The sequence below is a fragment of the Lepidochelys olivacea genome, assembly GCF_965140295.1.
Source record: "Lepidochelys olivacea isolate rLepOli2 genome assembly, chromosome: 1".
Taxonomy (NCBI): Eukaryota; Metazoa; Chordata; order Testudines; family Cheloniidae; genus Lepidochelys; species Lepidochelys olivacea.
In genome coordinates this window covers 277,139,147-277,165,927 of record NC_140411.1, presented here as the reverse complement: position 1 = coordinate 277,165,927, position 26,781 = coordinate 277,139,147, and the positions used below count along the sequence as shown (strand labels likewise).

The 26,781-nt window shown below is 39.2% G+C and overlaps 1 protein-coding gene across 1 annotated transcript; it reads left to right on the top strand.

Annotated features, from left to right (window-relative positions):
* The first annotated feature begins 1,249 nt into the window (after positions 1–1,249).
* On the top strand, positions 1,250–25,038 carry ALX1 (ALX homeobox 1). The gene is made up of 4 exons (XM_084616860.1): positions 1,250–1,703; positions 4,748–5,052; positions 9,088–9,216; positions 23,474–25,038. Exons 1-4 carry the CDS (start codon positions 1,472–1,474, stop codon positions 23,792–23,794), a joined length of 987 nt encoding a protein of 328 aa, XP_084472986.1. The 5' UTR covers positions 1,250–1,471; the 3' UTR covers positions 23,795–25,038.
* The last annotated feature ends 1,743 nt before the right edge of the window (positions 25,039–26,781 follow it).

The window sequence follows — 26,781 nt, the reverse complement described above, 5'->3', positions numbered from 1 at the left end:
GGAGGGAGAGAAGAGAACCAGATCACTGAAATATTGATTTCTTTGAGAGGAGGAGTGTTGCAAGGTGGGATCTAAGCTTCTCTGGTGGTTAAATAATTAGATCATAAGTCGACCGAAAGAGCAGAAAAAGGCAATTTCCCGCTCTCTCGTGATTAGGGTCATTTCTAAATATTTTTGTCTTCAAAATGTAAATGTCTCTTTTTCTGTCCTGAATCCTCCACGTTATGCAACTGGGGCGGGGGGGACAATAAAGTTAAAAGCTTCACGATTTATGTGCTTTGTCTAGCGTATACCTCTTTTTTAACATAGGTGTAATTTTTTTTCCCCTCTCAATAAGAAAAGCAGTACTTGTGGCACCTTAGAGACTAACCAATTTATTTGAGCATAAGCTTTCCCCGTGAGCTATAGCTCACTTCATCGGATGCTTATGCTCAAATAAATTGGTTAGTCTCTAAGGTGCCACAAGTCCTCCTTTTCTTTTTGCTAATACAGACTAACACGGCTGCTACTCTGAAACCTTTCTCTCAATACTATTTTTGTTGCCGTGACTCGGCGATCGTTTCCCCAAGAAGCACTAAAGGGGTGACTAGACGTTTTCAAAATGTGATTTCCCCCCCCCCCCTTAAAGTCGTTAAATGTTTTAAGGTCTAGAATGCTTAAGATAAGGGAAACATTTAGTCTCTTTATATGCATACACAAAACCAGATTTCGAGTCTGCACGGTAAGTAACATCTAAGAGATGGAGGAGCTAGTTTTCTCTTGGGCTGATTTCGGGTGTAAGTTTCTTTCATTCCTTCGATTCTCCCATTCGCACAACCCAAACAAGCCCCAGCGCGCTTTGTTTTCTTACTTTGGGACCAAACTCCCCATCCATGTGAATAAGAAGCGGAAGAAACCCCAGTTGTTAATTTCACAGCTCCAGATCATAGATAGCCCTCTCTCTGTGTCGTTGCAATAGATCAAATGCAAGCCCGTTAGAATGGAATTTACCTCCGAAAATGTATTGCTCTGAACTTTTCGGGGAGGAGAAGAGGAAGGGGGAATTAACGCACTTTCCAGAATAGAGGGAGAAATGTGAATCCATCGAGGTGGGGGGAAAAGTGTCTTTCCATCTGTTTGCCCCCACCTTCCAGCGCGTCTGTGTGTCTGTCTGCCGGAACGGGATCTGTCTGGCTAAAGTGGGCCTGGATCTCCCTCCAGTGTTGGGATTAGGTCGAGAGGGATCTGGGGTGGAGTTACACTGGTTGCCTATTTTCATATTCATTAGCAATGGGAGGTTGCGCAAGGAGCCCTGCTGAGCTTCAAGATATAAGAGCAATTTCGGGTCCCCCCTTTCAAGACAAGACAAATCAAAGGCTCGGAGGCAAAGCAGCTCCCTGAGCTCCGGAGGTCTCCCTCCCTCCCCTCCCTCCCCCCACCCCAGCTCACAGGCCAGCCTCTGTCTAGGGAAGAGGCTTCCAAGCAGCTTTAGATGATTATGGATTTTCTGAGCGAGAAGTTTGCCCTGAAGAGCCAGCCGAGTAAGAACAGTGACTTTTACATGGGAGCAGGAGGCACTTTGGAGCACGTTATGGAAACTTTGGACAATGAGTCCTTTTACAGCAAAACTTCAGCCAGCAAATGCGTGCAGGCCTTCAACCCTCTGCAAAGGGCTGAGCATCATGTGAGGCTCGAGAGGACCTCGCCCTGCCAGGACAATAATGGTGAGTCTCCCCGTAGGATTATTTGGCACTATTCTTAGCCCGCAGAGCAGGGGGATCGGCGCGTCTCCCCTCCCAGGTTCGCTCCTTGTATCCGAGGACAATAGAGGAAGCTTTAACTGGTGCACTTAGCCACTAAAGTGCGGTGGATCCGGAGCACGTTCCGGTGGAGGGTCGGTCGCCCGCTTTTAAAGTGATCTTTTAAGTAAAGATAGTAGAGAGCCCCCTTCGTTGGGCTTCAGGCTCCCTTTCCGGCATGCTCAGCTTTCTCTTGGGGTTCTACCGCCCCATAGTTTAAATGTTTCCGGAAGACACAGCCTAAATTCAAAACATTCAACTGGAATCCCAATCCGAATTGCAGTAAACAGCGCCGACTTTCCCCTTCCTTCCCCCATTCAGACAGTTGCATAGAACCCCCTGACGGATTTCTAGCCAAAACCCAGTCCAGCCAAACCTAGAAGTTGAACAGTTTTAAACAGTTCTCTTCGTTACAGGATGCAGCTAAATTCGCAGATTTTATCATAGAAAATATCTGTATGGTGATTGATATGTAATGTGTACAGTGCACACAGATTAATTCTCTCTTATGTATAATTCAAGAGAGAATGTAATGATCATATATAGCTGCGTGCTATATAGGCTGGCACTGCGTAGGTTTGTACGGTCAGTCCATCTTTTAGCTTAAAGCATGTCTGGTCATTCTGCCTTTTAGATTAGACAATCTAATGCACAAAAGAGACGACATAGCTAAACTTGCAATAACATCTGGTGCAGAGTCCAGAAGCATTCTTAACCTAGCAACAAATGCTCAAGTGACTCAGATCTATACAGTCTGTTACACTGACTTTTAATATCCAAAAAAGACCCACTACAGATTTCAAGCTACTACAGGGACGCTTCTTAGTGGTACTGTTTGAAAAGTATTCAGCTCCGAGTACAAAAGCCCTGCAAAGTCAAAGTGTTATCAAAACAAACCATCTATCTTTTCTATCTTGTAACCGACCGAATACAAAGCCAATCATTTCATTTCAAGATAGTTAAAGCACTTTTGCAATTCCAAGAGGATTTTTGTGTCTCCTTTGTACATAGTACATAACCTGCAAGCGCGGGTTCTTTTAAAACAACAAAACAATACATGTGAGATATTTATAACAAACCCATTTATTTTAACGAGGTTTCAAATCTGCCAGACACCTTACTGCAAATGTTAAGTACCAAAATGATTAAAGTATATGTACTTTTATAATATTTTATTCAGGCTGTGGAAATAATTATTTCACTTCCCAAACATTACATAAAATGTATTTGGGTTGCAGTTAATTATTATGTTCTATGTAATATTTTTATTGTGAACATTTTCAATGTTTTATTTCAGACTGGTCATTTAAAGTATATACCATTTGTACTTTATTTCAAAAGCTGAAACTGAATAACATTTTTCACATTTCTTTCAAATAATTATTTGGGCTAATACTACTTTAGGGCAACTCACTTATAACTGTAATGTTTATATTGCAGATCATAAATTATAACACATTTTTTGATCATTCTGACTAAATAAATTAATTTCTGTAATCTAGGCAAAAGAAAACATGGTACACTTTATTTTTATTTTTTAATGAACAGTTTACAATTTTGACATTTTAATTCAATATTTTCTCTCTATGTAGTTCAGCGTTTATAAAAATAATACTAAAAGAAAAAAAGCTTGGTCTAGTAGAAAGTTCCTAGGTATGGCTACAAATCAGCTAAGTACAATACTAGGATTAATAATATATCAAGTTTGCTGTACTTCGTATAGGTATTGAAAGATTTTTGAGACAATTCTTTTTATGTGAGAAATCTTAAAGGGACCAATGGCAATCTTTTGCTCTTAAAAGTATCAAGAACAAGTGCGGCTTAGGAAAGCTACAGCATATTGATTTACTGAGTGTGATTGTTTTTAATTAGCTTGCTTAATTTATGTTTAGTGTTTTATGGCATTATTAATCTGTGTATTGGAGTCGGATATCTAAAAAATTATGTTTGGTTAAAATCATCCTGAATGAACAGAGAGGCATCAATGGTTCTGAATGAAATTATGGAGCATGGCAGAGAACCTCAAAACAAGCTCCAAATCATATGCCTGATGCCATCCTTTATAAAGTTTTACTGCAGTAGATGTTTCAATTTTCCCTCCTGTCTGTGAGAGCAAAAAAAGGATCTTTCAACTCTCATAACATGTTGTATGAGTTATCCATGCAATGTGACATGTTTAGCAAAAATATCAAATGTTTTTTACTTCTTATGTAGAAACTAAAGAAAATTATTTTAATATTTATTGCTGTTATTTAGTGTTTACCTAAAGATAAATAGTTCCTGACATACTAATACAAAATATATGAAATAATTTCTTTTAATTTATTAACATTTTGCAGAACCCCTCTATATTTTGTAATCATAACAACCTTAATTGGAAACAATTCCACTTCACAAATCCAAGAGTATTTAAAAATCTGTTGGGTTTGTGCACAATGTCATATTTTAGTTTTACTCAATTGGGTGGTTCTTGATTAGTTAATTTACAAATATTTAATTTATTCTATATAATTATTTTGATTTTTTTAATAGAAATATGTTGGGGTTAGTTTAACTGCCATCTTAGTTTAAAATCACATTTTTCAGCAGCTTTTGTGCCATTTATTTTAAGTAAAAATCTAGTTCACACTAGAATTCTGTGGCTATGCAACTCTATTTTAATCGGATTTCATATACTGCCTATTATGTATTTTATTTGCAACATATAAGAAATAGGTAATTTACTTATGCAGAATTCTTTATCTTCACACCAAAAGAGTTCAAAGAATATTTTTACATAACATATCTTTGTGAAAATTCTATAGGTATCAATAATAGCATCACATTTGTTTTTAAAAATTACAGGATTTCTTGCCAATTGTATCACATTCCAACACATCATTGCATATAATCAACTTCCATATGAAAGTTTTCTAAAAATCCTCAGATCTAAAAGACCTTTTAACTGATTATTTCCCCCCTGTGTACAGTGAACTATGGGATTACTAAAGTAGAAGGACAGCCTCTTCACACAGAGCTGAATAGGCCCATGGACAATTGCAACAGTCTTAGGATGTCTCCAGTGAAAGGGATGCAGGAGAAGGGAGAACTGGATGAACTGGGAGATAAGTGTGACAGCAATGTCTCCAGCAGTAAGAAGAGGAGACACAGAACTACCTTTACCAGTTTACAGCTGGAGGAACTGGAGAAAGTGTTCCAGAAAACACATTATCCTGATGTATATGTAAGAGAACAGCTAGCTCTGAGAACAGAGCTCACTGAGGCCAGAGTCCAGGTAGGTACCTAATTTAGACATTACACAGGATGATTTAAACATTCTGGAAACTGATCAACAGCACATTAGGCCTTGTACAAAAGCCCGTAATTTTGTGTATCAAACAGAATATGTTTTGTCATGTTTTTCTATAAAGAGGAGCCAGGTCAGTACATAGGGAAAATAACTTGTTAATATTTAAGTTTCACTGTCTGGGAAACTTGCATATAGGAGGAAAAATAGAAAGAAATATGGAGTTTTGATCTCTGATAACCTTGCTTCTCTGTCAAAATTTCAGGTAGCACATGAATCTGGTATTAGTATGTAAAAGTTCCCAACAGTGTATACAAAAGGTATAATAATTTGGCAGTATCATCATACCAAATTGGACTGCAGTGGACTCTAACTCTATTATTGAACACAGATTACAGATTTAAAGTAATCAAATTCCTTATATTTTTTTTTTCAAAGAGTAAACACTGAAACAATATATATAGACAGTAAGGTCTTGGTCCATTAATATCACTGGGAGTTGAGGCTGCTCAATACCTTTCAGGATTGAGACCTAGTTTCTTTCACTTATTGCATGATCTATTTTCAAGATTATTTTAATTTCTTGGGTACATTTACTGTTGAACAGGTAATTAGCTAGCATTACATGTATATATCTTAGTCACACACATAACTGATTTAATACATCTGTATAATATCTGTATGTGTACATGTACAATGATGAAAAAAGGTGTTAAATATGCAGAAAGGCTGACAAAACATCTGAGATCTTTTGAATTTTACTTTCAAAGGATGGGTTTAACAGTCAAATATATACAGTGGTTGCATTTTAAAAGTTCATTCTGTTTTTAGAGATCTTACTGGTTTCATTGATATTCCCTGGTTGTTGTTTTTTTTACAATTTAGGGAATATCAGGCCTGTTGAATCTCCCAGAACAGGAGTAACTTTTTTGAGTTTAACCACTTGACGTGTTAACAACTTCACAACCTGTCATTTATAAAGAAATAAAAGCTAATTCACATGCACATGACTGAAAATTAAACAAAGATCACTTTTATAAACTATTTAAATTTCTTAACTTTTATAAAATAAATGGCCTTTGCCTGTCTGTATTCAACTGAGTGGCATAAGCATTGTCGTCATCTGAAAACGGGGTCCAGATATTCGCTCCATTTGCACCCACGCAATGTCACTGAAGTGAAGAGAATTTAGCCCAGTGACTTTTAACTCTTTAATAAACCCTGGAGAATCAGTCTTCTTTTTAAATTTAGAGAGCTTTTTGTGTGTGACTTCTGGTCACAGATCTCTGCAACAGATCTCTGCTTAGATTTCAAACAAACACATATATGCCATTAAGACCACTGTGGCTTTATATTATTTCAGTTACATAATTGTGGGGCCACTGAGCCTCTTCACAGAATAAAGTTCTCCTTAGTGTGAATTCGGATGGAATAATAGGGTCCGAATTGATAGTTTCAGGTTGGGAAATTGTTTTTTTCACAGGTTTTTTTCACATATTGTTTTCACAGTTACATAAGCATCTTGAATTAAAAGTAGGACAACTGAAGAATTAAAAGCACAAAGCACAGTATATCTGAATAATAGGCTGACAATATTTGTTTTCTATTTTGTTTACAAATAATTTCCCCTCACTTAGAAAATGACCAATATCTGCATTTCTGAGAAGCTAAATAAGAAAGGAATATGAAAAGAAAATGTGATCATGTTGATCCTGAGTAGCAACAGTATTCCATCATGGGATTAAGCAATTTAAAAGGCCTTGCATCATTAGGGGCAAGCATCTGGCAATGTAAGGATAACAAGCAGCAGTTTTGCATTACTTTGTGTAGGCAAATGGTTACTTTATCTTTGCCAAGAGTCAGTTTCTAGTAAAGTGATGTAAACAGAAACATTTTGGGGGATTGTCAAAGAAAAAAAAGTGTGCTTTTTTTTCTATTTAGTTACTATAAATTCAAACAAATTGTTTTATTTACTTTAGCGGAATGATCAGCTGGATACGCTACCCACATTTCCCTTCACCGCCATTTCATCAAGATCCAGTTTAATTTGTGTCCTGCGTACATGCAGAGAGAGCCAACCTGAACCTAATTTATCTAAGTTGTTCTCTTTCCTGCTGCATGTCAGTGCAGTAATTGGCACCCATTTTAAGGAGATTGTCAAGGTCTTTTTTCAATGAAAGAGCCTCATTACTAAATTCCCTTTGCATGTTCCTGGTGCCTCCTGTGGAGACAGCAGGAAAAAAAATACTATATATATATATATTTTGCTGAGCCCCAGGCATGATAGATAATACAAATTTACCAATAAGGTTCATAGAGAATATGCTCAACAGATATTCTGTGCCTTGTTTTGATTTCTGGGTACATTTTTCAAAACTGCCATATTAAATTTGCAGTATGTCGTTAGAAATTAAACTGACCGATAATATGCCCCTGCTGCTCGGACAATATCAAGGGAGTGTTAGAGTCCTGGAGAACCATGGCAAAAATCCCTAAGAGTTAAAAGCACTAAAACCAACTAGAAACTTTTTCAAGTAACTCTCATTTTGATGTTACATTTTAATGACAGATGAGTCTTTACATTATTTCCTCATCATGAGACTTTCTGCACAGCCTAAAGAGAGCTACATGCCCTATTCTAGAGTCTAATACCATATAACTTTATTTTAAATATTTAAAATAATCCAGTAAAATGAAGCATCCCTCAGTATATGGGCAGGTACCATCTTTTTGTTCTCTGTTTGTACAGTGCGTAGCACAATGAGGTCATTGTCTGTGACTGGGGAACCTCAGTACAATGAGTAATATTAGTTTTACTAACATGGTAACTTTATTAACAAGTATCAAAATGAATTTACCCATAGCAGAACAATAAGGGCTTGACTGGGCAACCCTTACTTCTGTTGATGAACACTTTCACATGAACAGTCCCTTTGATTCTGTGGGATGACTTTCATGAGCAAGTGTTCACCATCATGAGTCTGGATTGCACAACAGAACCCTCAGTATAGTAGTTTTGGTTCAACTTGTAGCAGGCTACAAAGGAGGCATATAAATTCTTCTAGGCATTTCAAACTAAACTTCCATAATAGAGTGAAGCTTTAACTTTACATCACAAGGTGGAGCCCCATCTTTAGATGCCAGTAACAAGTTACAACATGGTGGACTCATGTTAGTCTCTTAGACAATACTGTGCTGAGTACAATAGAAATACTCGGAGAGTTAGATACATTAATGCCTTAATAACTAAGGGCCCAATCCAAGGGCCATTTAAGTTAATCTTTCTATTGACTTCAGTGGGCATTAGATCAGACCCTAAGTGAACCTAGAAATGAAATTCCTTTCCTTCCCAGACCTCCAGTGTTCCAAACAGGACCCATCTCCCAGTACAAATAATATTTCTTTTCATTGAGCTGTTTCATGCATGCTGCCAAGACCATCCACTGGATCCTATCATAAAGAACAACCTTTGTCCCATAACTATGTATTGTTTCCCAGCCTTAACTAGTTGTGTCCCTTCCTTCAAGATCCTCTCCATTATACAGTAGAGCTCACAGATGCTGTTAGACAGCTTCCCCCACCATTTTCTTATTGCTCCAGCAAAGTTTATATACCACCTCTTAACATAAACAGTTTAGCCAATCATAACAATCTATTGACTGTATGAAATTAATAATAAGAGAAAGGACTTTTTAGGTGTGACTTCCTGCTACCTGAGTGGGCTGCCCAAAAGAATTGGGATATAGACCATCATGTTACCTTATGTGCTGATCATTCTCTGTCTCTTTCCTTCAGTCAGTAGGGGAAAAATAGATTTCTTGTAAACACACCTCAAAGAGCCAGAATTCACTTCAATAGACCTTATATCAAAAGGGTCTGGGGTGAGAGGGGGCAGTGAGCTTCCTCTTTTCAATGAGAGAAGTCGCCTTTCAGAGAAACATGGCAATTTTGGAAGTTGCCTTCCAGTTTCAGGAAAGGCTTTTCAATAGCTTCTTGTGATTGTTATTTACTTTCATGGTGTAGGTTTGGTTCCAAAATCGAAGAGCCAAATGGAGAAAAAGAGAACGCTATGGCCAGATCCAGCAAGCTAAAAGCCATTTTGCTGCCACCTATGATATATCTGTTCTACCGCGGACTGACAGCTACCCACAGGTACAGTAAACAACACCTTTGTTCCCCACTCATGCCAATGCTTACATGTAAAGGTGCTCAAAAGATAGTACAATTGTAGCATAATTAAAATACTCAATCATCATTTCCCTTCACTAAGACATTCGAGTCCACGTTGATTTTATTTCTGACTCTACTGATTTGATTTTCTTTTAACATTCTTCATTTTAAATATCATTTCTGTATGACTTCATACATGCAAAGACCTAGAAACAAAATAGCCAGCAAGACCACTACATTTGCACTGTGATTCCTGCACTCTTTCACTTTTCAGTTTCTTTACCTTTGTTAACTAGTCAAATAAATATAACACTGTATATAGCAAAATAAGACAATCTCTTTTGGACGTTGTTCGGTGAGCCTTAACCCTTCTTGAGCAAGATTGCCATGAAACCATCAGTCTCAGCCAAGACATCTGTTTTCTTTTACTTTGTCGTCCCCCTTTCCCCCCCCAAACCAGTTACTGTATATTTTCATTTCCCCGGACCATACTTTGTTTTTTATGCTGTTTATAAATGCCAAAAAACATTGTAACTAACAGAGCTGCCATTATGACCAACACCTCAACTGTTTATACCGAATAATTAGCTTTCACAATACATTTACAACTTTTCTTTTTTACATGAGAAAAGGCTTTTTATAAGATGTTGCATTTCTATTATGGCTGATTTTCCACAAGTTATGGAGGCTGAATTGTTTCTTAAATGGTGGGCAATAACTTTGGTTTGTGCATCTTTCTTTTTTTTTCCTGCATGTATATGATACATAGGGTGTATGCACATGAACCCGTGGATGAAATCCTAGTCATACTTAGATATCAATGGGTGTTGGGCCACTGTATTTAATAGGGCCAAGATTTCACTTCTTATATATATGCATACAAACATCCTTACATATACTATAAACATACAAACACCCCTACACATTGTATACTATATATTCATTAAAAAAGAACATCAAACAGCATTAATGATGAAGTCAGGAAATTCAGAATTGCAGTTGTCCCTCTGTTTTGTTAACAGGAGACCTTTCGTTACATGATCACTAGGCAGTTTGGCCCTGAATCTGTAGCCATTTAAGCGTGTGCATTAGTGTATGCTCGCATGAGCAGTCCCACTGAAGTCAGTGAGACTACTCACAAGCACACAGTTTATGATTAAGTAATTTCAGGGTCAGACTGGGGGGAAGCAGAGGAGGGGGAAAAGATGATCAAACCCTTCTCACCTGTTATAGACTCCCTCCATTTATTTCTCTTCTCTTTCCCTCTCATACTGTTCCCATCCTCCTTGCTGTTTATCCCTTGTCCCATTCCTCTGTTTGCTCTTTGCCCCCTTTCTTCTGGGCTCGGGACACCTCTATTTGTACTCACTCCTCTTCATGTCTCCCTCCTAATTTCCACTTCACAATATTTAAAAAAAAAAAAAAAAAAAAAGCTTTTCTGGACATCCTGAGCCACACCTGCCCCCTTCCCTCAATGTCAACATGTTCTTGTGCTACCAGGACTGCTGAATCTCTGTCAGCTCATCAGTTCACACTGACTTAGACAGACCTGCATGCATTTATGTTAGGAAATGGGTCTTCCAGAGCATGAGCATTATTTCGTAGTACAGTAGCATAAAAAGGCCCCAACTGACATCAGGGCCCCAGTATATTAGAATGTGAGGCGTTGTGTATATACACGTGTGAGATAGTTCTTGCCCCTAAGAGTTTACAGTCTAAGTAGACAAGAGGGACAATGAGTGAGGAGGGGAAACTGAAGCACAGAGATGTGAAGCGATTTGCCCAAGATCACACAGGAGGTGAGTGGCAAGGCTGGGATTAGCATCCATATCTTCAGAACCTCAGTCCCGTGCCCTATCCTCTACACCATGTCAGCTCCCTAAAGCACAGTTTCTTTCAGCACAATTTCATTTGCAATCTTTCCTGACCAGCAGACTTCCATTAATACCAGACCCCAGAACTATGCATACACCTCTCTGGGATGCTCAGTAAGCATCTTAAAATGTGTGTGCAAAAGGTGTAGATTTTAAAAATAACCACAGTTTGGTTATTTAAAATATTGTTAAATATAGATAACGTTATTCCACATTATGTGATAATTGTTTGGCAGTTATTGCTAGTATTTAAGTGAAGCTCTTTTGAGTTGTAGGAGAATGCCAAAAGAAAAACCCGAAGCCAGTGAAAATGTCTGTTGTATACTTTCTTACTGGTCCAAAATGACTGACCTGTTTATTTTTTTTAATGAATCTTGTGAAAAATTCTTTCCCAGGCTTAGGTCATGTCTGCCAAGTTTCAGCCTGGAGGAAATTTTTATCACTGGGTTGAGTTATAAACTCCTAAAAATAGAGGTTTATATTAGAAATCCTGATAGCAGAACATTAAGTCAGTATTGCTACCTTACTGCTATATGTATTCTTTGCATACATACTGTCAAGGTTCCTCCCCCACTCTGAACTCTAGGGTACAGATGTGGGGACCTGCATGAAAAACCTCCTAAGCTTATCTTCACCAGCTTAGGTCAAAACTTCCCCAAGGTACAAAATATTCCCCCCGTTGTCCTTGGACTGGCCGCTACCACCACCAAACTAATACTGGTTACTGGGGAAGAGCTGTTTGGATGCGTCCTTCCCCCCAAAATACTTCCCAAAACCTTGCACCCCACTTCCTGGACAAGGTTTGGTAAAAAGCCTCACCAATTTGCCTAGGTGACTACAGACCCAGACCCTTGGATCTTAAGAACAATGAACAATCCTCCCAACACTTGCACCCCCCCTTTCCTGGGAAATGTTGGATAAAAAGCCTCACCAATTTGCATAGGTGACCACAGACCCAAACCCTTGGATCTGAGAACAATGAAAAAGCATTCAGTTTCTTACAAGAAGACTTTTAATAAAAATAGAAGTAAATAGAAATAAAGAAATCCCCCCTGTAAAATCAGGATGGTAGATATCTTACAGGGTAATTAGATTCAAAAACATAGAGAACCCCTCTAGGCAAAACCTTAAGTTACAAAAAAGATACACAGACAGAAATAGTTATTCTATTCAGCACAATTCTTTTCTCAGCCATTTAAAGAAATCATAATCTAACACGTACCTAGCTAGATTACTTACTAAAAGTTCTAAGACTCCATTCCTGGTCTATCCCCGGTAAAGACCAGCATATAGACAGACACAGACCCTTTGTTTCTCTCCCTCCTCCCAGCTTTTGAAAGTATCTTGTCTCCTCATTGGTCATTTTGGTCAGGTGCCAGCGAGGTTACCTTTAGCTTCTTAACCCTTTACAGGTGAGAGGAGATTTCCCCTTGCCAGGAAGGATTTCAAAGGGGTTTACCCTTCCCTTTATATTTATGACACATACATATACACATCCACTCATAAGCACACCCACATATATATGTATATGGAATAAGGCCTGCCTACAAGAGAAAGCTGTATAGGTCTGATTTTAAACTGATTTTTAAACTCAGATGGGCTCTCTTGTTTAGGTTTAAAAGTGGTAGTTTTCAGTTTATCTTTAACAGTCTCCTAATCAGCTTAAACTGGCTGAAATAAGACTGGTTTAAACTGAAATATGAGAGTCCCCACAGTTTCTGCACTGGTTTAACTAAGTCTGTGTCTACGCTACAGTCTATGTTGGCAAACTGGTATCACTTGGGGGTGTGAATACGCCATCCCCCAACTGACATAAATTATACCAGCATAAGTGTTTGTGTGCACAGCGCTATGTCGGTGGGAGAGCTTGTCCTGTCTTATGCTGCTTGTGGGTTTTTATGCTGACAGGACAGCTCTCTTCTGTGTCCTGTTGGCATAGACAATCTTCACCAGACGCGCTACGGCAGCACAGCTGTGCCTCTGTGGCGCTGCAATGCTGTGTGAATAGACATGACCTAAGTCAATTTAAAATTGCTCCTTTAGTTAAACTGGTGCAATGTGCTCATGTAGACAAGGCCTGAGGCTGTGGCCTGGTCTACACCTAAAACTTAGGTTGATTTAACTACGTTGCTCTGGGCTGTGAAAAATTTTGCGCCTTGAGCGTTGTAGTTAGGTTGATGTAATCCCTCATGTAGACGTGGCTAGGTTGCCAGAAGACTCCTTCTGTTGAACTAGCTACTGCCTCTCGAAGAGGAGGATTACCTACAGCAATGGAAAAAATCCTTCCGTTGATGGAGGAAGCATCCACACTATAGGCTATGGAAGCACAACTGTGCTACTGTGGGGGCTGTAGTGTAGACTTGGCCTATGAAACCTTTCTACCAGAAGACATAATAGCCACTGGAATCATTACATTCAAACCTTTTCATTTGGCTTCTTTCCCTTCATAAGTGCTTCAATCGTTGCATTCAAACCTTTCCATTTGGCTTCTTTCCCTTCCTAAGTGCTTCAATCATTGCATTCAAACCTTTTCATTGGCTTCTTTCACTTCATAAGTGCTTCACACACACACAACACATACAACATGCCGTATAAACTACCCAAGCTATTTCTTCCACAGATAAGGAGGAAAGAGAGAAATTGCTATTGTTATCTCTATTTTTAAATGGTTGGGAGACATTCCGGCACTATGGTGACGGAGTTATATTAGTGGTTAGACAGACATAATATGCAAGAGAGATATACGCTGCTGTTATGTTAGAGATTGGTCAGGATTTAAATTTGTGATCTGCTTGCCTGCCCTTGATACTGTCAATAAGGCCTGGTCTACACTAGAAAATTAAGTCGGCATAACTACCACACCCCTGATTGGCGTAGCTAAGCTAAACTAAGTTCCTGTGTAAACTGCACTAGGTTGACAGAAAAATTCTTCTGTTAACCTAACTAATGCCTCTCAGGGAGATGGATGACCTAAGCCCATGGGAAAACCCCTCCCATTGGCGTAGGTAGTGTCTACACTGAAGCGCTATGGTGGCGCAGCTGGAGCAATGCAGTGTGCCACTGAAGCATTAAGTGTAGACAAGATCTAAATTACATTAATGTAATTGAGTAGAGGCTGCAATCACAGTGCCATTCAGTAGAGTGAGTACCATTATTACAGCAATCCTAGTGGTACCACAACTGGAACAATAAATAATGATACAAAGTAAACCGATCAGCCATTTCATTTTCCCTAAATGAACCCTCTCAAGCACTGTTATTCTGACACTGACATCTCTAAAGATCAAGGCATGCTCTGCCATGCATGCAGATAAGCCGGTTGTCTTGGGAGTGGGGGGAACACAGATAATTAGATTGGGTGATAAAGTTGTGAAATCCTTACTTACATTGATGGGCATTTACCAACCTTTGATTTTGCCTGTGAAAAGTACATGGGGACTGGGGAGGAAGGAATATAGGGACACTGAGGCAGTCTGTTGCACTGATTGCTGTGTGGCATGAGGATCAGCAGGTGATGTGGTTCTTTGCTCTGCATTATATGATTTGCAGCCTGCATATCTCTGATCTGAACTCATCTATGGGTTCTATTCCAAACACACACATCCCACCTGAATTCCAGCAAAGAAAGATACTTAATAGCATGCTGCTGGAGCAAAACAGAGGGTGTGGAGACCCCCTGATTTGCTTTTCAACTGCCTGCCTTACCCCAACCTCACAGTAACAGTATGATGTTTTTGATGCATCCGGAGCCTTGTGTGAACTATGTAAAGTATTTCTTCCTAAGTGAATAAAGAATCTTTTCAGCCCAACCATGCTAGTAAGTTACTCTCCTTAATCTTTAACATAGTAATAGACAATGTACTTTTGATATTTTTATAAACCATAATTATTTGTTCTGTCTAATTCAGTCTAATCTATTTTGCAGTATGTTGACTGTTGACACAAGTTGTGGTGCAAAATGATTGCTCTGCAGGTTGAAAAAATATCTGGAAGTCCCAATGCCATTCAAATTCTTCTCTTGTGTCTGCACACACAGATCTCCCATTGACTGTAATGGGAGCAACCAGCATACAGGTGTGGGCACTTAAAGTAGCATTTGGGACACAACTCCTTGCCGTTCAGCTGTTTTTCAGGCTTGTTGTCAAGCATGTTGTATGACAAAATAGTCATGGAAAAATTAAGGTAAAATAGTAAAAAGTAGAGTTTGTTGAATTTTTCCAAAAAGTAGATGTTATAATTACCTCCCCCAACACCCTGCAAATCATCAGGTTTTTTAAAGTCAGCTGTAGGATGAGTTGAAATTTTCCAAATTTTGAATTTTTGAAAATTTTGTTTTTGTGTTGAAAATTTGATTTTTGATGGAAAAACCAATGCATATGTTGTTTTATGATCTGCTCTAGTTGCAGCTTTTGGCCTCATTAGCGGATTAACTTATTCAGCACATTAGGGCTCAGATCATTTGTAAGAGTGTAATAAAAATATACCATAGGCTAGAGTCTGAGAGGCTAAAAGTGCTGTCCCTTGTGTTGAAAAAGTGACCTCAGTAACAGTCTGAAACTGGAAATGATGGTACAGATTGTGCCTTTAAGGCACAGCTCTGTGATAGGGAGAAGAGGATGGAGTCAGTCTTTGGAAACATCGTGCTAGAGGCAGGAAGAATAACTTCAGGGCTCTGAGGGTGCACAGCCCTGCTACCCCATGTCCAGAATACAGCATGTGTTTTCCACCCCGCTACATTGAGCCAGTTTTGGAGGGTGGTGTGAAGTGGGAGACATTGCTCCATGTCCTTTGGCAAGGCTAGTGCCACAGTCTGTGTTAAACTTCAATGGTCTTTGTGCTCAGGTACTAGGTTATAAATGGACCAAGTCTGGGACAAGGTTGCATCTTCTTATTCCCCATGAAGGGTTACAGTCTGACTCTCAATCCCACATTATTCATGTTCAGTACTGAAGCTAGTAGTTTTACACTGTATACCTTAAATATGATCCATATGTATTATCTCTATAAACGCAAGAAGGCCAATAAATAAATAATTGTATTCAATCACATCCTTTAAAAACACAGAGAGTGTGAGAGGGATATCTTCCCCCCCAACCAATCTCTCTCACTACCACACTCCTACTTCCCTATTTGTTTGTTCTTTGCGGTTGCTGCACTGTTACCTCTGCTGGATTCTTGTTGCTTTTTCTAAGCTGACTTCCCTTTTGTCACAGAGACTCTGGGGTTCCTTTTCTCCGGAGCCACAGAATCTCCTTTGAAATGCAGCTGGAGTTGGAAATGGAGGCATGTCTGAGGCACTGGCTGCACTTGATTTTCAGGGAAATTCCAACCCACTGCAAGTGGGAATCCCAAAAGGAGAGCTGGGGCTTCGAAAGAAGTAAGAAGCTGTGGGGGTGCAAAAGAGAGAACATGGGGAGAGTAGATGGCAACCTCTTAAAAATAGAGATGGGAAGAAGTACAAGGGCTCATCCCCTACGTTGGGCTGGCAAACACACTCAGACAGACTAAGCAAGGTGATGTGTACTTATTTATCCTATGACTACCTAGTCAGCAATGGAAAACCTTAAGGTCACATATTCTATTTAGCAACTCAAGGGTGTAAGCAATTATATAAATATGCACATGCTGTTTATTAAGCCTGTGAATCATAATTCCAATTCCATTCTAATGGATAACTCCCATTAACCATAATCAGAGTTATTGGCTCAAATTAAATCCCTCATGTGGTCTGTATTATACACCACTTTATATGACTTTAACTATAGGCTAAATATAACTGGCAGATAACCACAGTAGCTGACTAACAGTGACTTATTTCGTGCTAATTCTGTTGCCCACTGCCGATTAGAATCACAGAATATTAGGGTTGGAAGAGACTTCAGGAGGTCATCTAGTCCAATCCCCTGCTCAAAGCAGGACCAACCCCAACTAAAGCATCTCAGCCAAGGCTTTGTCAAGCCAGGCCTTAAAAACCTCTAAGGATGGAGATTCCACAACCTCCCTAGGTAACCCATTCCTGTGCTGTTCTAGACAGGGTCATACAACATATGACAATTTTCTTTTCAAGCCCACAAAAGCACCATACTCACTTACCCAATTAGTACTTCAAAATACTTGGTCCTTGGTGTCTAAACATTTCCTCTCTCATTATTTACTGGATCCTTAGTTCCTTAAACTTTTGGGGTGAAAGTGAACCTAGAGTTTAGTTACAAGAGATTAATCAATGGTGTGAGGTGGGATTTTCCCCTTTAATAGTGCTCTCCATGGGTATGAAATATAGATTTGACCATATCATAGCAGTGAATCATGCCTTTCTTTTCACTCTTTGGCTCAGAGAGTTATGTGGGTTATAGTACATCTGAGATGTACACTGTACAAGAAATAAAGCATGATGATCATCATGATGAACACTGGGCCAATTTAGTCTGGCCAAGCTGTGGTAGACACAGGACCAAGGGATGGGAAGTTGCCTTTCTGCTCCTTAATCCTGGGCCTAAGCAGGGACTGAACTGACCTGTGGTGTAGTTTAGAGCAGCAAGAGCTGTTGTAAATTAACCTGGCTAAACCAGTTCAATAGGAACTTTTTGCCAGCCTGGGATTGTCAGGGTGCAGTGGCAGTCCAGGAATATCATCTCTACCGGGGAGAAGGACAGGGAGAGTAGGTGGTATAGAGCTAACAACCCTGACTTTTTGCCAAATGGGCATTCCCTGTACATCAGGGGAATCCCCCACTATCCTGCATCATTCAGCAGCACAAAAGTAACAGACCCAGTGGCTAGGATCCGGCTTATTACTATATTATTATTGTTTATTAATTAGCATCTCAGTGATCCATTGTGCTAGGCACTGAAAAAAACCCAACACATTAGTAAGAGACAAAGACCTTCTTCCCCATAGACCTTACAGTCTGAATAGACCAGACAGGGAAAGTGTAGTAGATTTTAAAGATGAGCGATTCAGCTACAAGGTGTTGATTTATCCAAGGTTTATTATACAACAAGATCTGTGACTTGAACCCAAAGAAGTATGGAATTTTTACATGGAAAGACAATCAGAATACTGATTACTTTAGTTAACTTCATACTTCAATTCTGTCAGGCAGAAAGTCTGTTCTAAGGAAGTGACATCATAACCACGAGGACAACTCGACTTTCCTAGTGATGTTGATGTCACAGCCATGAAATCTGATTCTTTTTTTCTAGCTGACAGTGTATAAATATATATAAAACATGGTAGGTAAATATATTCAAGAGTTCTGGTGATTTCATGGTAACCACAAGAGCAAATCTGAAGCTGTCTGTGATGTTAACAGAAACCAGAGATGTACAGTATGTATAGCCTTATTCACAGCCTCCCTGAATTGCCTTTTATATAGTACATAGATCACACAAGATTTTAAGAGGAAAAATATTTTCTTTAAATTCATGTGCACAATGTCCCCTTTCCCTCCTGTCTACATCTGCTATGTACACTATAGAAAAAGCACTGATCATTTCTATTTATTGTAAAGAATTGCTATGTTTATATTTAATTCTGGGATATATTTTGCACTTAGAATTTCACTTTGAGACAGTTATGGAATAACTTTTTGCTAAATAGTGGAGCTCTGATATCAAAAATGATTCACACACTTAAAATGAAGGTGGAATAATTTTCATTTCCAATAATAAAGGAACAGAAAAAAGACCTGGGGAATAGGATGATAAAGCAAACATGATACATACACTTGAAAAGTGTAGCTGCCTCAGGAGACAAGCTGTAAGCATCTTCCAGGATCTTGTTAGGCTTTTCAAATTCAAGCTACTAGTTAAGATTCCTTCCTCCAATGAAGGAATCTGTGGGACCACTTTGTAATCTTTAAGAATCAATCATTTGTTCATTTTTTTGACATGGCATAGATCTATTTCAGCATTATGGGCTGATTTCTTCCCTCACTTACACCTGTACAACCTCAAATTGAAAGGGGTGTGTTTAGGATAAAAATATCATGAAAACTTGTGGTACTATATTTATAGTATGACAAACACAGAGGTAGCAGAAATCTCACAAGTACTGATCTTGTGATACTTCCAGACCACACAGGTTTATAGGAACATCTAAACTTAACCTTTGAAGCTTCTGAAGTCCACCCATCATCACAGTAGTAGACATACCATTGGACAAGGTCCCACTTGTCTGTTTTGCCCATTTAAAACAGTTTTCAGGCAAAATTATTATAGTAATCAGACCTCGGCAGCCCATGGAATTGCAGAATTTGCCCTGATTTTTGTTAAAGATTTTGTTGTTTCGTTGTTTTGTTAAAGAACATTGGGCAAGACAGATAAAATGGGATTTTGTTTAATGTATGTCAACTATGGGAGTAATGGAGAAATTTCAAAAGGTTCCAAGATTCAGATTGGATACTTATGGGCTGGAAATATCACATAATCATCTTTCTTGTGAAATCCTCTACATTTGAATATCATTCAAACTGGAAATACAGTACTGCAAGAATAGCTTCATAAGACTGTAGTTTTGGGGATCATGCACTATCTCTAAGAGCTTTCAGAAGTATAATGGCTTATGTTTGGAACAGCCACCATACTTGTTCTGCTTGCAGGTAGACTATAAAATTCCACACAGAGCATTAGTATATAATTAGTTTTCTGTCTCCATTGTAGGCACAGTGAGACAGATCCTCAGCTAGCATAAACTGGCAAAGCTTTGAATGGAGCTATGCTAATTTACACTAGCAGTGGATCTGGCCCATGAGTGCTGTGTCTAATGACACTTAGGTCATTGGTTGTCATAGAGCCTGAGCATATGAGAAGCTGAACACCATGAGCACCTTGGAGGATTGGGCCCCCCCAGAAGGAATGGGGAATGATTAATTACTATCAGTAAGTTATTGTCTAACCAGGAGTTTGTAAGGCAGATTTGTTTCTGTGGAATGTGAATGATCATAAAGAAGGCCAGAGTTAGCACAAGCTCTAGAAAGACAAAACTGTTTGTTGGATGGATAACATAGGCTTGAAAGGGAGGCTATGGAATCCCTGTTACTGAAGGTTTTTAAGAACAGGTTGGACAAACACCTGTCAGGAATGGCTGAGGTTTAAATGGTCCTAATGACTCAGTGCAGGATTAGGTGACCTCTTGAGGTGCCTTCCAGCCTTACATTTATATGAAGAAAATCCAGGAAGCTCAAATCCCCTGAGACTCCTTGGTGGTTATTAGGCATCCAAATCTGTAAAAGCCTTAGCAGGTTTGTTGGTACCTCCAGTCTCTATGAGTTTTAAAAGGCTCTAAGGGACTTCACAAATCCTGTAAACCTTAAGGCTCATTGGGGCCCTTTCCAACCTTCACCCTCCTCTAGAGTTATTGGAGGCAGTATTCAACCCTCCATCCCTACAGGCCTCATGAGGTTTGTTGATGGTCTCTTCCTCCTCAACCCCACACCCTGCAAGGCTTTGTATCCACACCAGGGCCTGCATTTTGTAGGCCTTAGGATCCTCAGGGACCCCTATCTCTTGAGCCTTAAGAAGGATACTCATGACCCTCTCTATGAACCTTAGGAATAACTAGTGGGCAGCCTCCTCCTATAAGCCTTAGTAGCCTTGGCACTGACCCACACATGACATAGCAGGTTCCTTAGCTCCTGGATAGCTGAAATTGGCTTCCCTGATTTCTGAGGAGCAAAATTAGGCTTTTCAGCCTATGACAAGTTAAAACAGGCTCAAACTGGTCCTTTGGGGAATCAGAAGCCGCATGTAGGGATGGGGTGGGCCTCCTATGGGCCTGATGTTTCTGTGAGGTTGGGATCCTCCAAAAGCAGGAAGTGGATGGGGACTGACAAGCCTCCTAAGGGTCACTGGGTCTCTTTCCTCCTGTCAATCTCAGGAGACCCACAGGAAGGAGGAATTATCCCTGCTATCCCCTCCCTCCTGCCCCCAACACTTTGCTCTCTCCATCTCATGTCCTCCCCCCCATCTCTCCCAGCAGACCACCTGAGATATGTAGGAGCAGATCTTTAGGAGGGGTGTGTATGTGTGTGTGTGAGAGAGAGAGATTAGGGAGAGCAGGAGCCTCAGGATGGGTGTGATTTATTTGCCCCCTGTTTGCCAAGTGTTCTGCAAGACACCCAGGAAGAAACATTTCCCCATGGCTGCCTCTTTCTACTCCTAGCACTGTCTCTGGAGCTGCCAAGGATACAAAATGAGTTTGTCAGCTCCCGAAGACCCATGCTAACAATATTATTTAAAATATTAACTTTTATAATATGAGTTTAATTACCTCATGTTTATATCTGCACATTAGATCTCAACTAGACGAGTTTAGTAAACCATAATTTATCTCTGTCCTTCTGGTTGGTGGTTTGTGTGTGTGTGTTTGCTATGAAGGAGAAAAAAAGCATCAGAAACATTTTTTAACTTGGGAGTGCCACTTTTTTTTTGTGTGGGGTGTCATAATTCATTAACCCCTTTTCCAACTGATGGCAAATTTGACAGGAAAAAATGGGGGCAAAATTGGGTTTATAATGGGAATTCAATTGTGACCTATGGAGCAATTTGTGACACTCCAAAATAGCACGATAAGTGTGTAAAGCACTTAACAGGCACATAAAAAGATACAGGCCCTATCCCAATTTGTTTGCAATCTAAAGTCAGCATGAAAATGTAACAAACACATTTTTTAAGGTGTGGGGAAAACCACAGAAAATGAAAAGAGCATGATATAGTTCTTGGCAGAGCAGTTTCGCCATCGTGAATGAGAGGGGAAAGTTGTCTTTATCATGGATTTATTGTTTTTTCAGTAAAGTTTGAAACAGGACTACATTAACTCTCACTAGGGAACTTTTAGTGTGTATCAGCAGGGTCCACATTGAGCCTGTTAGTGCATGACATGCTAGTGTGGACTAAAATGTACACCCCTCTGCTGTGGACTAAAGCTCTGTGTAGACAAGCCCTAACTGTATAAGGAGAGACTTGTATGAAGAAAGGGGGATTGTAAGATCAAGTCAGCCATTCATGCATAAGGTGGCCGCATGATGGGAGGTGCCAAGTAGAGAATGGGAGAAGACAAAGAAGGAGAGTTGGATGTGAGTCTTGGTTGGAGCAAAGTGCACAGATAGGGGAGTAAAAATATACACAATCTGAGATGGAGGCAGAAGTTGTGCTGAGCCTTGAAAATCCTTGTAAACCGCCATCTAACAAATAACAAATATATGAAAAATATAGATTCATAAATTATATAAAAATAGACACCGAAGACAGGAGAAACCAGTGGTACTTGATATTTAAAAAATTAGGCTTTAGGTGACTGCCAAACAAAAAAGGCATAATACAGCAAACCCTACACACGCGGTTACTCCAGATCCGTAGCAGACATTGCCTGTAACCACAAAGTTTGTCTCCTAGTCTGTCATGCAAGGTTTTCCAACAAAAATGCCACGCTGCATAGCCAGTTAAGGCAGAGAACTGGAAAAAAGGTTCATGGGTGTAATTTTGTTTTAAAACATCATGAAAAAGGCAGTTTTAACTAAAAACCATCTTTGAAACCACTTTAGAAAAGAGCCATGAATGTGTTATGACTCATGTCTGTATCTTCTGGATTCATTTGTTTTAAAGTAACTGACTATACAAAGCTATCCAAGATGCTGAAATTTCATATTTTATAGTCAAGCATTAGTAGCTTGAGAAAATTATCCGTTCAGTTCAAAGTTTGGTATTTTTACCTTCAAATACTCACTTAAAAACTCTCCTTTGCCATGATGCATATGCAAAACATTGCAACATTAGGTGACTGGTGTGCTGAGACCACTACGTACCATGATGATCAATATTGCCTCATTGTTTCCTTGTACTCCCTCATCTGTCTGTATCCATCTGTTGTTACTTCTCTTATACTTAAATTGTAAGCTCTTTGAGCTTTGTGTTCTGTGACTAGCAGCATGGGGTCCCGTCTACAGAAATACAAATAAGTAATAATAATAAAACAAAGTGCAAATTTTCAACTATCAAAGCTTTTTATAATGACAATGATATTTTCACTTCTACAGCCCCTTTCTTCTGAAATCATTTGGAGGCTTCCACTGACTATAATGGGCATTAGATTGGGTTCTTTATCTCCATGGGAAGATGGCTATATTTAAGTTCAGTGTGCCAAGTGAATAAGTGGCAGAGCAGAGAAAGGGTTCAGCAGTCCTAGCTCCCTGGCATATGATCTAATACATTGCCAATGATGTATCTTCACTGTGTTTTTCACTGAAATTGTATAGAACTAGTAGGATAGTTGCTAATATTATACATCAGAATTAGTGAGGGAAACCAAAGAAAGAAGAAAAAAACACGAAAAAAAATCTAAATGTAATCTTATTTTATATGTTCCAGATTCAGAACAATCTGTGGGCAGGAAATGCAGCTAGCAGCTCAATGGTCACTTCCTGCATGCTACCGCGTGACACTTCCTCCTGTATGACACCTTATTCTCACTCACCCCGGACAGATTCTGGCTACACGGGCTTTTCAAACCACCAGAACCAATTCAGCCATGTACCCCTCAACAACTTTTTCACTGACTCTTTACTTTCTGGGGCTACCAACGGACACGCATTTGAAACCAAGCCAGAATTTGAAAGGAGGTCCTCCAGTATTGCCGTTCTACGAATGAAAGCCAAGGAGCACGCTGCGAACATTTCCTGGGCCATGTAATATCATAGTACACGTTCTTTTTTTTTTTTTTAAATAGCAAACTAAAAACATTCTTATTTCCCATATTTAAAGGACACAACAATAAGCTGCTGTGTTTGGAAATGCTAGAGGTCAGGATATACATTGAAGCCTGCTTAAACAAATACCCTATATTATTTAACCATAAAACTTAAGGATAAACCTGAATAGATTTACCAATCTCAACCATCCTTGTTTTTCATTTTTTATGTTTTATTGTACCAGTTGATGAAATACGATTATAAAACCTGCAAAAAGAATAAACCTATTAAACAAATACATCGGCTATATTTTGGTATATGTCAGTGCTACGTACAAAAGGAATTCCTTATTAATGAATAGTTGACAAAGGAGGAAGTCTGGTGAGGAAAACACATTTGTCATATCATGGCTGTGAGGTAAATCTTTAAGCACATTGTGTGGGGTGTTAAGCGTATGATTCTCCTTATTGTAAATAAATGTAGCTCTAACTCTGTTAGCACTGTGCTGCTGCTTTGGGCCTGATCCATTATTCTGCTACACCCATTGTACCATTGTAAAACTGGTGTAATGGAATGGTGAGTCTGATCCTTTGCTCATATAGACCTGAGTGTGCGCTCATTGAGTTTAATGAGAAATTTGCTGTGGGTTTCATTGGGAGCAGAAGTCAATGGCAAAACTCTCACTGAGTTCCGTGGCAGCAGGATTGGGCTCTATATGCTCACTGCATATTATAAAGGAATTAAAACGTCAGCAGACTTTGACATTTCTGGTGGAAAAAAAAATAGGGACGGGGGCGGGGGGAAAGAAAAATACTTTACATCTGGAGAATTGCTATCTGCTTTGATTTACTTCTCCTCCCTTTCCCCTGTCACATTCCAGGCTCCTTCAGATGAGTGAAATGTCAGGCTCCTTGAAAGCAACAGCCAGTCTCTCAAGTTCATAAAGGCAAAGTAAATTAATTGGAATAAAGAAGGACTTGCATGGCTGTGATTAGAACAGGATACAGCTCTCCACACAGCCCATGCTTCTTGCTTTTCTCTCTGGCTACCACTTCGAAGCAAGGGATGCAGGGGGAAAGCATTTTTCATTACAACAAAACTGAACTAAGTGGTATTAATAAAACAAAACTACAGGGATCTAGGGAGTGCTCCTCTTTCTATTTGAGACAATGGCCAAGCTTCTAATGACTTAAATGTGAGAAGGATCCAATCCATAATCCTTAAGTACAGTAAATAAGCCTCACTTTGAAAGCATTGTTATTAATTAGAAATGAGATTTTTATAACAAAAATTTTAAATTGGATGTTTTTAAAAGAAAGTTGTCCTGTGCACAGTCTTTAAGGAAAAGATCAGCCTTTTATTCATTTATATACTTGCGGTTTCCTAATTTTATTACCCTGCCAAAATGAGCTTCTTCAATTTTGGCCGTGGATATTGGGGGCAGGGAGAGGAAGGGGGAATTTTCAGGCTCACATTTAGCAGCTTTTTTAATGACCTGTTTAGACAACTGTAAAATGTGCCTTATGCTTCAAAGCAGACTGATTTGTTTTCAACACATGTAAAGATACAACGGCTATACGACACTTGTGCCATATGAAGAAGGATTAAAGTGATGAAAATCCAAGCATTTTTCACAGGTCAAACTGTTTCCAAATTTAAAAATGTGTTTTTCGTTTTTATTATTATTATTTTTAGCATTTCCACATAATAATTTTTTAAGGTGTAGTATAAGGAACATACCAGAACAATTTCGAGATAATTTTTATTAGAGTATCATTAGCAGTAAGGCAATGAAAGCTCAACTGGCAAAACATTGAGCCATTTTATCATTGCCTTTCCTTCAGTTTATTTGTATATTGTAATACCAGAAGTTTCAATTATCGTCTCAGGAAATTCTGCATTAAAGTTCATTTTTACCCGGCAGTTTAGTTCAAGATTGGAACTGAACAATTCCCAGCAATATATTGCAGTGACAGAGTGTTTGCAGGAAATAAATTATCATGTTCAAAACATTACAAAACTGCTAGATGTTTGAATCTTAGCAAGAAGCAAAATAGGGTAGGGGACCCCTCATTTTCCTGCTGGTTGTAATCAACTGGAAGGGTTATATTTGAATTAAACTTTTCCTCTCATTTTGAACCATGGAAACGATTTGTTACCTTCTGCAAGCGCACCCTGATGCATTAAACAAATAGGTATTCAAGCTCCAATTAAACCTGAGGTGTGATAAATTGCAGACCCTGAGTTAAACTTGTCACACTTTCGCAACAGCCGAGTCTCTTACTATGAATGATAGTCTATATGCTGCAGCATGTAGAAAAAACATCCTCATATGTTAGATGTCAAATAATACAACAGGGTCAGATTCTGCCTCCATTACTACTCTTATTGAGTAACCCTTACTCAGTGAGCAGTCTCACTGCTTTCAATTAACAGCCATTTTAGTGACCCCTCTAGACAATTTATTTCAATGGGACTCCTCACAGAAAGCCAAACTGTGAACAACTTACGCACAATGGGGAATGTTACTCATATGACTAGTCCCACTGCAGACAATGGGACTATTCATGTGGACAGTTGCTCACCACCAGCATAAGTGGGTCACCCTCAGGCCAAGAGTATAGTACTATTCAACAATGGGAAGGGTGGCAGAATCTGGCCCACAATGACTAATGGCCTCTGACTGCCAGAAGCTGGGACTGGACGACCAGGACTTGATCACTCAATAATTGCCCTGTTCTGTTCATTCCCTCTGAAGCATCTGGCACTGTCAGAAGACAGAGATATTGGGTTAGATGGACCACTGGTCTGACCCAGTATGGCCATTCTTATAGTCGGAAGAGTTAGATACCTATAATCACTTTGAGTAGCCACTTCCTGCAAAAATAGTGGTATTGAAGTCAGTGGCACTATTTGTGGAGTAAAGCCCTACATCTGTTACAGTAATGTTTTACAGAAGAAATGTCTGTCTGTATTCGTGTGTGTGTA